Source organism: Leptonychotes weddellii, chromosome 4, assembly GCF_054177405.1.
Source record: "Leptonychotes weddellii isolate Sample4059 chromosome 4, ASM5417740v2, whole genome shotgun sequence".
Lineage (NCBI taxonomy): Eukaryota > Metazoa > Chordata > Mammalia > Carnivora > Phocidae > Leptonychotes > Leptonychotes weddellii.
The window spans coordinates 126,897,843-126,911,042 of NC_138372.1; the positions used below are offsets into that span (position 1 = coordinate 126,897,843).

The window sequence follows — 13,200 nt, forward strand, 5'->3', positions numbered from 1 at the left end:
CAGTTTTTTGTGTAGCTATTAGTTTTTGGGTTTGTGGTTACTGTGAAGTTCATATATAAGATCTTAAGTATATAGCAGTCTGTATATTAAATTGATGGTCACTTATGTTCAAACACATTCTAAAAGAACTTTTTAAATCCTCGCCTCCATGTTTTATATATATATTGTCATAATTTTCTTACTTGTAATTATGGTCTTGTCTTTTCCATTTAAAGAAGTCCCTTTAACATTTCTTTTTAGGCCAGTTCAGTGGTGTTAAACTCTTTAACTTTTATCTGGGAAACCCTTCTATTCTGGTTAATAACCTTGCCAGGTACAGTATTCTTGTTTGTAGGGTTTTTTTTCTTTCAGCACTTTGAATATATCATGCCACTCTCTTCTGGTGTGCAAAATTTCTTCTGAAAAATCATCTGATAACCTTGTGGCTTTTCTTGCATACATTACTAGTTGCTTCTCTCTTTCTGCTTTTAAATTTTTTTGTTTATCTTTGATATGTTAATTACTATGTTGTGGTGCGGACCCTCTTGGGTCATCTTCTTTGGAACTCTCTGTGCTTCCTGAACCTTGATGTCTATTTCCTTCCCCAGGTTAGGGAAGTTTTCAGCTATTATTTCTCAAATGAGTTTTCTGTCCCTTTCTCCCCTTCTCCTGGGACCTGTAATGTAAATGTTTGTTTGCTTGATGTTGTCCAAGAGATCCCATAACTTATCCTCATTTTCAAACAATTCTTTTCTTTTTGCTTTTTAGCGTGGGTGCTATTACCCTTCCTTCCATATCACTGATTCATTCTTCTGCATTATCTAATCTGTTTATTCTCTCTAGTGTAGTGTTTTTGTTTTTTGTATTCTTCAACCCAGATTATTTTCTATGTCTTTGTTGAAGTTTTCAGTAAGTTCATCCACTTTTCTCCCCAATCCAGTGAACATTTTTTTTTTCTTTTTTTTGAGAGAGAGAGCACAAGAGGGGGTAGGGTCAGAGGGAGAAACAGACTCCCTGCCAAGCAGGGAGCCCGATGCGGGATTCGATCCCGGGACTCCAGGATCATGACCTGAGCTGAAGGCAGTCACTTAACCAACTGAGCCACCCAGGCGCCCTCCAGTGAACATCTTTATGACCATTATTTTGAACTCGTTATTGGGTAGATCGGTTGTTTCCATTTCATTTAGTTTTTTTCTGACGTTTATTCTCATTCTTTTTTAGAGCATATTCCTTTGTCTCCTCATTTTGCTGACTTTGTTTGTTTCTGTGAATTAGGCAATACAGCTGCCTTTCCTAAACTTGAAGGAGTGGTCTTATGTTTGGCTGTGCGTGGCACCTCTTTTTTCGTGCACATAATTATTTCTCATAACTCACAACCCAGAGATAATTATGACTAACAGTTTGGTGAATTTTGTTTGTGTGTATTTAACAATTGGGCCTTTATTCAGTTTTATATTCAGCTTAGCTCTCTTAATATTATGTGCATTTCCTTGTATCATTCAGTGGTATTCTTTTCAAGCTAGTTTAGTAATTTCATATTTTATCATATACTGTAATTTATTTAATCATGCTTCTGTCATTGCTATCTAGATTGTTTCCAATTTTGTTATATTAGACTGTATTGAACCTTCATATAAGGATTATAATTATCCTCCCTACAAAGATTGTGATATTTATCTGCCAAAATAATTTTGTAGGAAGGTCAGAATGTCAATATTCCTTGAAAGGAAACTTGTATAAATTGTATAAACTTGAAGTTATCTCTTATAATTTAATTGAGCAGAATATGCTCAGAGGAAAAATAAAATTTTGTAAACATTCATACATTTCTGAAGTTGACAGCTTCAGAAATGCTAGTAGTAGTATCCTATACACCCTAGGCAGTCCATCATTTATTTTTTTTTTTTTAATAATTGAAAGGTATATTAGTTTGCCAGGGCTGCCATACCCAAATACCAACGACTGGGTGTCTTAAATAACAGAAGTGTACTTTCTCACAATTCTGGCAGCTAGAAGGCTGAAATCGAGGTGTCAACAGGGTTGGTTTCTTCTGAGGACGTCTCTCTTTTTGGCTTACAGATGGCCATCTTCTTTTATCTTCACATTGTCTTCCCTCTGTGCATGTGTCTGTATCAGAATTTCCTCCTCTTAAAGGACACCAGTCATTATTGGATGAGAGGCACCTCATTTTAATTTAATTACCTTTTTTTTTTTTAAAAGGAAGTTCAGCTTTAGTCTTCCTTCTTTTTTTTTTTTTTTTAAGATTTTATTTATTTATTTGAGAGAGAGAATGAGATAGAGCATGAGAGGGGGGGAGGGTCAGAGGGAGAAGCAGACTCCCCGCTGAGCAGGGAGCCCGATGTGGGACTCGATCCCAGGACTCCAGGATCATGACCTGAGCCGAAGGCAGTCGCTTAACCAACTGAGCCACCCAGGCGCCCTAATTACCTTTTTAAAGATGCTATTTCTAAATAGAGTCAGCTTCTGAGATACCAGGGGTTAGGACTTAAACATACGAATTTGTGGGGGCAGAGCATAACTCAGTCTATAACAGAAGTTAAGTAAATTAATTTTTAAAGTTAAAGCTTGTGAATCATAGTGCTTTCAAGGTAAAAGAACCCTATGGGCAGTAATCCCAATGACTCATTTTATTTATTAAGTAACTTTTAATGTAAGTGGTTTGCTCAAGAACAGAAGTTTTGACTAGAACACTGGTTTTCTGATCCTTAGCTTTTAATTTTCATTAGAATAATAGAAAGTTAATGTAGTTCTAGATAGCCTTGTAGAATTTAAAAATACACTCATAATTGATAAAACTCTTGGGTGTCTTTGGTTTAGCCTGTTGGCTTGGCACTTGGACATTGTCCCTCTTCAAATTTATGAAACTAATTTCTTCCTGTACTTAAGGCCCTGACATTTTCTTCTCATAAATTCATGTTTTTCTGTCCCTTCTGCTGATATATTTGAGGTAAGAGTGGAGACTTAATTCATTTGAATAGGTATATCTCCCAATTTTGAAGATACTTACTTCTTTGGCCTTCGTGGTATAATATGAGTTGTTATAGCCATAAATAAAACCCACAACTAAACCAACCTAAAATCATCTTATATTTTCCCCAAAAATATCCAACAGCAGCTTACTAGGGAAATTCTTTCATTTCTTCACATTTAAATCCCAGCAAGCCTTCTAGTCCTTAACCTTCATTTTTTTTTTCTTGTCATAACCTAGTTGGATAATGACCATAGCTTTTGCTCATGCAATCCTCTGATAGATATATTGTCTCAGAAGTTATGCAGGCTTAAGCCCTCATTTGCACTCCAACCTTTAGTTATGTTTTCAGATCACTTGAATGCCATTCTAAATTATGGAAGTTATCTAATTGGCTCTGCAGAGATAAATGGTATGTCCTCAGCCTTGGATACTGATATCTGAGATCTCTCAATCCCACTATTTCTTAACTGCAAAGGAAAAATCCTTCTATTATTAAAAATAAAACCTGATAGTAGTTAAAATGGTAAGGACAGATTAATCAGTAATATACTCTTGCAATAAGGAAGAGGGTCCAGCTTGATCTGAACTCAACTTGTATTTGTATAGAGGTAACTGGGCATTTCAAAGGGAGAATGAGGAAGTAGAGAGGTGGGTGGGTATGGGTGGAAGCTAAGTAGAGTCAGGGAAGTGAAAAATGACAAAGGTTTTATTGGTATAAATGTGATTAGGCCAGTTTTTTCTGCTAGTTAGAATTCTGTTCTCCCAAGTGGACTGTGAGTCGTAGGACCTATCCTTCTGGATGATTACATTTCTGAGGAGTGGCTTTCAGGTTCTTGACAAAGACACTCCCAGGTTATAGGAGATAACATATACAGTTGACCCTTGAACAACACAGGTTTGGACGGTGCAGGTCCCCTTATATTTTTTTGAATTTTTTACACTACAATACCATAAATACATTTTCTCTTCTTTTTTTTTTTAAGATTTTATTTATTTGCGAGAGAGAGAATGAGAGACAGAGAGCATGAGAGGGAGGAGGGTCAGAGGGAGAAGCAGACTCCCCGCTGAGCAGGGAGCCCGATGCAGGACTCGATCCTGGGACTCCAGGATCATGACCTGAGCCGAAGGCAGTCGCTCAACCAACTGAGCCACCCAGGCGCCCTACATTTTCTCTTCTTTATGGTTTTCTTTTATTTTTAAGATTTTATTTGTTTATTTGACAGAGAGATATAGTGAGAGAGGGAACCCAAGCAGGGGGAGTGGGAGAGGGAGAGCAGGCTTCCCGCTGAGCAGGGAGCCCAGTGTGGGTCTCGATCCCAGGACCCTGGGATCATGACCCAAGCTGAAGGCAGACACTTAACAACTGAGCCACCCAGGCGCCCTTCTTTATGGTTTTCTTAGTTACATTTTTCTTTTCTCTAGCTTAATTTATTGTAAGAATACAGTATATAATACATATAGCATTTTATTTATTTATTTATTTTAAGATTGTATTTATTTGACAGAGAGAGCACAAACAGAGGGAGAAGCAGGCTCCCTGCTGAGCAAGGAGCCCGATGTGGGACTTGATCCCAGGACCCTGGGATCATGACCCGGGCCGAAGGCAGCCGCTTAACCAACTGAGCCACCCAGGCGTCCCTACATATAGCATTTTAAATATGTGTTCACTGACTGTTTCTGTTATTAGTAAGGCTTCTGGTTATCTGTAGACTATTAATAATTAAATTTGAGGGGAGTCAAAAGTTACAGGGGGATTTTCAACTGCACTGGGAGTCAGTGCCCCTGAACCCTGCATTGTTCAAGGGTCAACTGTACATCTCAAAATGAGAGAGGAAGGATATTTACCATTGTAAGCCCTTTTTAGAAAATGCTCTAAGATAGGGTAGTAGTCAGGGTCCTCTCACAGGTGTAGATGGAACAAACATTAAATTTTTTTTAGCAGCCCTGAATTTTGTCAGGCAGACACTTTAAGTGCGGCTGCGATCATCCTTGAGTTGTTAGAACTCTGTTAGTGTGTGTTTGGGTTTTTTAATGTGGGGGGGCAGGTAGTGGATGAGATCCACTGCTGAGCATTTGTAGTTTTTATAGGCCAAGGTTGAGGCCTAGTCAAGAAGATGGCTCAGAGGAGCCTGACTGGAGTTTAAGGAGAGAATCTTTATCACCATTCATGAAAAGTGAAAGAGTGTATAGCTAATACCCACATCAGAGTGTATATAGAACTTCATTTTGTATTTCAATTTTGAGACTAACAGAGCTACTTTAAACACCTGAGGGAAGAGTCAGATGGCTGCCACTCAAGCACTGGGGATTACACTGGTTTTTTTTATGGTGTTAGTAGAACCAAGAACTTAGCTTTTGTTGAGGAAAGCATTTTGAAATCCATTAAGTTCACTTTAAATTGAATTATGTCCCAAGTGATTTACAGTAATCAGATAATTTGAAAATTATCCCTTTACATCAAATGGTAGGGAAACACAGCTGAGAAATGTGTCATTTATGACAGAGGACAGAGCATAAGTCAAATTTAATTTTATTTAAAAACTTGCTTTAGTATTACTTAGCTAATACTAATTTGTTTAGTTTGCTAAGTCTTAAGTTCTTTTTTTAAATTCACTTAGTATCAGCACAGACTAAAATATGTTAAAACCAAGCTTTTGAACAAATAGTATTCTCATACCCAGTGATATAAATGCATTTCTATTCTTTAGAAAGATTTTCAGGATTGAAATTACTAGGTCAGAGGGAATGAGCAGTTTGAAGCCTCCGGCTGTGCATAGCTGTCTCATTGCCTTCCTGAAACATGACTCTAATTTGTACACACAAGGAAGCATATGAGAGCGCCCATTTGTAAATATTTGCCATACTAATAGATTTTAAAAATGAAGATTGTTTTTATCAAAGCATTTCTTTAATAATTAAAAAAGCCACATTTATTGATCATTCATATTTCATCATTTGTGACTGTCTTATATTCTTTGTACATTTTTTTATTGGTTGTTCCTTGTTTTCTCATTGATTTATAAGAGCTCTTTTTTCTCCCAGTTATTCATTTGCCACTTTTTTATTAGTTTTGGTTGATAGAAGTTTAAGATTATTCTGTCATTAAAGTTTATCCAGCTTCCATTTTTTTATGCTCAGAGAATGTTTTTCAGTCCCTATATTTCATTTATCTACTTTCTTCTTACACATTTATTACTTTATTTTTAATTTCTTTTTTAAATTCTTACTAATTTTGTTACATGCTAGGAGATGGACACTTTGTGGGTTATTGCACGTTGACTCGTAGTGTGATATAATGGAAAGACCTGGGATTTCGAACACCTGGTTATTCTTGGGACTGTTATAACGTGTAACCTAATACAAGTTTGTTTTGTTTCTAAAGTTCTGTTATAATCATACATATCTGTATGTTGGCCAGCCTCAAAAACTGCCCCAAGCATTCCTACCTTCTGGTGTTTGCACCTTGTGTGGTCCGCCCCACATTGACTCAGAGATGGTCTGTGACGGAATACGATAGAGAAGTAATGGTATGGGACCTCCAAGACTTGGTCATAAAAGACATTTCAGCATTTGCCTTGGTCTCTTGGATTATATGCTCAGAAGTTACCATTGTGAGGACTCAAGAAGCCCTGTAGAAACACCTAAATGGAGAGGAGCTGAGGCCTCTTCTCAGCTCTCAGCACCAGCTTGTTAGCTGTGTACATGAGCCACTATTTAAGAGGATTTTCTAGCCCCTCTCAAATTTCTAGCCCACAGAAACTGAGCAGTAATAAATGATTATTGTTATTTTTAGTGACTAAACTTTAGGATAATTTGTTACTTAGCAGTAGATAATATAGTGTACAAGCAGTTTTTTAAAATGGCTTCAGAATATGACTGGAGTTAAATCTAAATATGTGAAACACCTTAAAAACAAGATTGTTGAAGATATTTTATTTTCTGTGGGGAAAGAAAGAGTGTATGTTTTTTGACAAATTGATAATAGAAGGATAAATCATCTAGTCACATACCTAGCTTCAAAGAGGCTCAGATTGTTCTGTTGCCCTATTAAAACTAAGAAAGAATGTCTAAGAGGAAAGAAAAATCAGATAAAAGTTGTAAAATTATAAGTTTCCTGAGGACAGTCCTATCTTAATAACTTATTTTAAACATTTATTAAGCACCTACCTTCTGTCAGGTACTGAGGATACATCACTAAATTAGATAGACACTATTTCTGCTCTTTTGGAGACTTCAGTTTAGTTGGGGAGGTCAGGTCCCCTCCACCTCCCAAAAAATTCTGGGGATAAGTCTGTTAAATAAGTGGGGTAATGGTAGGGAGGCTTACTTTAGGCTGGTCAGTGTTTATTCTGCTTTCTCAGTATAGTGTCTGGTACACATTAGGCATTTATATACTGAATAGATGAATATGTCTGAGTTGGTTTGTTTATACTGTTAGAATAATACTGTCATTCCCCCTGCCAGTGTACATACATGCACATGTAGATGGGAAGTATTTATGTGATAGTCCTCCCAATTTTATGACTCAGAAAGGTTATATCCCAATTTTCCATGTTCAGAATTGTGAAAGACTAGATGCTGTAAACAACCTCCTGCTGCAGAGCAGAATGTCCCTGATAGAACACATTTTTGTGACAGTAACAATTTTCACAAAGAGGCAAAGTGGTTTTCATTGCCCCCTTCTTCCAAAAAAATAAAAAATAAAGGCAAGGAAAATCTTACAAACTGGAATTAGAATAGTGGATGATGCTCATAGCAGTTTTCAGGATACTGAGCTTTTGGCTAACCAGATGGGGGGCTGAGCTAGGACTCCTGTAGTCTAGACTCTTGGGGGTGCCCTCAAACCACTGACAGAATTAGAAACACACCCTGACTGTACTAAACCCCAAAGATTACTCTTAGTCTAATATCAGAGAATGAACTCATCATCAAAGATTATAAATTATAAGAAGAAGCCATTGTAAGCAGGGATTGGCAAATGTTTCTTGTAAATGGCCAAGATAGTAAATAAGCTTTGCAGGTTATATAGTCTCATCATTCGTATTCAGCTCTTCCATCGTAGTGGGAAAGCAGCCATAGAAGATATGTAAATGAATGAACATGACTGTGTTCAAATAAAACTATTCACAAAAACAGGTAAGAGGCCAGATTTGGCCTGCAACCACAGTTTGCTAACCCCTGCAATAGAGTATGGAGTAGAAGAGATATTTTAAGAGTTAATGTCTGTGTTTGAATACTGATGAAAAATAAATTCTTAGGTCCATTATATCCCAAGCAATATGATAAAGAGAAAGTCATGCTTTCATCAAGTGAAATACATGACACCAAAGACCAAAAAAACAGCTATAGAGAAAAAGATCATGTGAATGGATTTATAAATTAGAATTGCAGAATTAGGAGTAACAGAAGAAGATAGTGGGAAAAATATCCTCAAAGAGTTGAGAGATTATCATCAATATAAAATAGTGTGCTCAACAAATCTTTTGAAGATGAGAATGCAGACATACACAGATTAAAAAAATGAGAGAAATTACCACCAATAAACCTACATTAAATGGATTTTGGAAAGGTTATTCTTTAAGAATCTACTCAAGCTAAATATTTTAGGAACAAGAACTAAATCTCCATATTCCAGATACTTTAAATAGAGAGTGATGACAAAATGAAACAGAATGGTAGTCAGTGTAGTTTTCTTCAGATATAGATTATCAGAATCTAGGTAAAGCTGAAATTTATGCTTTTGTAGGGTTTTTTTTTTCATACTTTTGTATTTTGCCTAGTCTCTAATTGTTTTTATTAGTATTTTTGTGATGTGGAGTGGAAATGAGGTTTATGATGGTATTAAGTTTGGGGTGGGTAATCTAAAAGGTCTTCTTTTATTATATGGTTCTTAAATTTTTTGCAAAGAATTTCTGTCCAGTGATTATAGTGGTTCCAGATTTTTTTTTGTCTTTTCTTTTTTTTTTTTTAAGATTTTATTTATTTATTTGACAGAGACACAGAGAGAGAGGGAACACCAAGCAGGGGTAGTGGGAGAGGGCTTCCTGCTCTGCAGCCCGATGTGGGGCTCGATCCCAGGACCCTGGGATCATGACCTGAGCCGAAGGCAGGCATTTAACAACTGAGCCACCAGGCGCCCCTTGTCTTTTCTTTATTTGGATAATTAGTATGCTTATGCTGGACGTTGATAAATGGGGGGGGGCACCCAAATTTGTTAAATATAGGAAAGACTAAAGGACATAATCTAAGAAGAACTATGTTCTGTGGTTCTGAAAGCTGCAGAGAGAGCCAGTGAATATCAGACTGAAGTAATTGGCTTCATTTTGGATAGTAAAGGGATCACTAAAAACTTATTATATTTCTGTGGGATAGAAGTCAAAGCAAAATGACCTTGAGTTTAAGTAAGAACTACATATCCTAATAACAGGAAGGAAATATTTGGTCTTCTATGAAAAAGAAATAATAAACTCTTATCTTAGTACTTACCATTTATTGAGTGCTTAATGTGTGTCAAGCGTGGTGCTAAGAACTTTCTGTGTAGTTTTGCATTTGGGCCTTTTGACAGCCCTTTTTAGTTTGATGCCTTTATTATCTCCATTTTATAAGACTGGAACTGAGGCTTTATATAGTTGGACTACTTAAAGTACAACAGTTAGCTCCAGAGCTGGAATCAGTAACCAGACCACCTGACTCCCATGCAGAAATTTTGCCTTAACCACAAGTCTTATGGGCTGAGGAGCAAGTTTAGGTAATTGTTGTGTTTATTATCTGAGTGTATTTATATGTTCTCTGTGCTTTATACAGTGCAGAGGAGCAATTAAAGATGACAATGTAAGCATGGGTGAGGGGCAAGGAGTTTTTCAACTTGGCGTGAAAGGGAGTGAGCCTGATGTATAAAAGGGTCTACTGATAAAAGTGCAAATAATTCTTTCCACATGTAGCCATGAAATACTGAACTAGAGTAATTCTTGATGTGTAGTTTTGATTTCTAACACATAATTTTGTATGTGGCAAAAGCTTTTAACTTAAGTTTTGTTTTTTTTTTCCTAGTGGAAAGAGTGAAAGAACAATTAAAACTTTCTTTGGAAAACAAGAATGGCATAGTGCAAACTGGTGAATTAACAGTTGTGCTTGATGGGCTGGTGATTGAGCAAGAAAATCTAACAAACTGCAGCTCATCTCCAACCAGTAAGATAACTTTATGTGTTTTTAAAATTTGAAAGGGAAAAAAACCCAGGAAGAAGTGTATAAAAACCTGCTTTCTTTCTTTCTTGTTGTTCAGTAGAAATACAGCAAAATGGTGATGCCTTACATGAAAATGGAGACCCTTCAACAAGACCAACCTCCAGGTAGAATATTTTATTTTAGTATTTGTGGCAAGGTAATGTAACATTTTCCATATATAAAGCTTTACATTTTAACCTTAGTTTAGAGTTTGCCATAGAATTTAAAAGTTTCTGTCTAACCTTGTCATTTGTTTGAATTCTTATAAAAGTAGTTTTTAAAGAAATAACAACTTCATTGAGATATAATACACATACCAAAAGGTTTACCCTTTTAAAATAAATATTTCAGTAGATTTTGGTATAACCATCACCACTATCTAATTTCAGAAATTCTCATCACCCTCAAAAGAGACTCTACTCATGAGCTGTCTCTTCTCATTCCTCTCTCCCCCTAGCTCCTGGCAGCCACTAATTTATTTTCCATCCCAGTGGCTTTGACTGTTCTGGCCATTTCTTAGGAATAGAATCATACAATATGTCACCCTCTATTACTAGCTGTTTTTACTTAGCATAAGGTTCATCTGTGTTGTAGCATGTGTCAGTCTTCATTCTTTTTTATTGGAAATGGCTTCTTAGAATCTGCATTTAGGCATATTTTTATCAGTAAATAGGTAGACTCAGATAAGGTGGGAAAATGGGTATCTTTTTGCTATCTGAATGGGGAACTTCCTGTAGTAGATCACTATAAGATACATGCTCCACAGATTATAGTCTTTCCCCGGAAATCACCCTGCCATCTCAGAAACTCCCTAGCATTCACATTTGATGACAGTTAATAAAAGCTTTTTGGGGATGCCTGGGTGGCTCAGTCAGTTAAGTGTCTACCTTCAGCTCAGGTCATGATCCCAGGGTCCTAGGATCAAGTTCCGCATCGGGCTCCTTGCTCAGCAGGGAGCCCGCTTCTCCCTCTGCCTGCCATACCCCATGCTTGTGCTCTCTCTCTCTCTGACAAATAAATAAATAAAATCTTTTAAAAAATTAAATAGGGTGCCTGAGTGGCTCAGTCAGTTAGGCGTCTGCCTTGGGCTCAGGTCATGATCCCAGTTTCCTGGCATCGAGTCCCGCATCGGGCTCCCTGCTCAGTGGGGAGTCTGCTTCTCCCTCTCCCCTTGCTTATGCTCTCTCTCTCTCTCTCTGTGTAAAATAAATAAAATCTTTAAAAAAAAAAAAAAAAGAAAAGAATACTTAAAAAAAAAACCATACTGGAGTATGACAAAGTGTTCCTTCTATTAATACTAACATCATTATTCCTAAATTGACATTAACTGATTCTTACAGAGCACTTGAACAGATAAATATATCTTCTGAATATATATTTGGCTTAAATAAATATATTTACTTAGTGTCCATATGAGAAAATTAAGAATTAAAAGGGTACAACAATTGAGTAGATTAAAATATTTTGTGTGTGGGTATATATATATCTGTAATCACATCTGTTTTTATAATTTTTGAAATACAATTTTAGATGGGTAAAGGAGCTTGAATTACCACCAATCTGAAACCTAATGTTGTTTACTGCATATAGTAAGACTTTTTTCTTTTTTAAAGATTTTATTTATTTATTTGAGAGAGAGTGAGAGAGAGCACGAGAGGCGGGATGATCAGAGGGAGAAGCAGACTCCCCACTGAGCAGGGAGCCCGATGCAGGACTCGATCCTGGGACTCCCGGATCATGACCTGAGCTGAAGGCAGTTGCTTAACCAACTGAGCCACCCAGGCACCCTAGTAAGACATTTTGAATGAAAGATTAGATCTACAGCATCAGAAGAACTTCAAATGAGTTCTTTTACTTAGACTTCTGGATCACTGATTCTTGCTGAGTGGCTGGGGAGGGCTATGCAGATCAGAAGAATCACTTGGGAGCTTCCTTCAGACTTCACGTGTCCAAATTTCCTGAAGACATCTCGTTCCAAATATACAGGTGACAAAGGAAGGGAAAGTGGCATTCATTAATTTATTCATTTTTCATCAGATACTTATTACATGCCTGTTTGGTGCCAGACACTAGTGCAAGCACTAAGAATACTATTTGGCCCTGTTCCTGTGAAATTGCATTCTGGTGGGATAAAGGTAGATCATAAACAAGTGAAGAAATAAATTAACTAATTGGAGATAGTGCTAAGATGTATGAAGTCATTGAAATAGGACAAGGTGACAGGAATGGAAGGGAGCCTGTTTTAAAGAGAGATGTCAGGGGAATCATCTCTGAAGAAGTGCCATTTGAGCTACAATTAAAAAGCCAAAAATGTACTATCCATGCAGAGTTCTGACAGGAGAGCATTATTCTAGGTAGAGGACATAGCAAGTGCAAAGACCTTGAGTTTATTTTTAGTTAATTTACGCTCTACAAATTCATCCAACTCTAGAATATAGTATTTAACCTTTTTTTGATAATCCTGTAATCATTATAATATTACTGCCTGTATATAATAATTTATAATAAACATTTGAAGACTTTACAGCATGTTTTCATACTCAATAAAATTGATATGTAGTATATCTGCTGCAAGGTGAGCAAGGAGGAACTTGGAGAGAAATAGATTTGAGATAGATGGGCAGGGCTCAGGGACATGATCTGATTTTTATATTTATTTATTTTTATTTATTTTTTTAAGATTTTATTTATTTGGGGCGCGTGGGTGGCTCAGTCGTTAAGCGTCTGCCTTTGGCTCAGGTCATGATCCCAGGGTCCTGGGATCGAGCCCCGCATCGGGCTCCCTGCTCAGCGGGAAGCCTGCTTCTCCCTCTCCCACTCCCCCTGCTTGTGTTCCCTCCCTCGCTGTTTCTCTCTCTGTCAAATAAATGAAAAAAAAAAAAAAGATTTTATTTATTTGACAGAGGGAGAGAGAGTGAGCAAGCACAGGGAGAGGGAGAAGCAGGCTCACCACAGAGCAGGGAGCCCAATGCGGGGCTCGATCCCAGGGCCCCGGGACCATGACC

At 37.1% G+C, this 13,200-nt stretch overlaps 1 protein-coding gene across 4 annotated transcripts in view; it reads left to right on the forward strand.

The window, feature by feature from the left end:
- Window positions 1-13,200, forward strand: part of WWP1 (WW domain containing E3 ubiquitin protein ligase 1) — a 113,193-nt gene that overhangs the window by 46,512 nt on the left and 53,481 nt on the right. For 3 of the 4 annotated variants that reach the window (XM_081816208.1, XM_081816207.1, XM_081816209.1), the window contains 2 exons: window positions 10,022-10,159; window positions 10,254-10,320. In XM_081816208.1, coding sequence (XP_081672334.1) covers window positions 10,022-10,159; window positions 10,254-10,320 — 205 coding nt within the window. The remainder of the gene's footprint in view (window positions 1-10,021; window positions 10,160-10,253; window positions 10,321-13,200) is intronic. The other variant, XM_081816210.1, reaches the window with a different exon arrangement.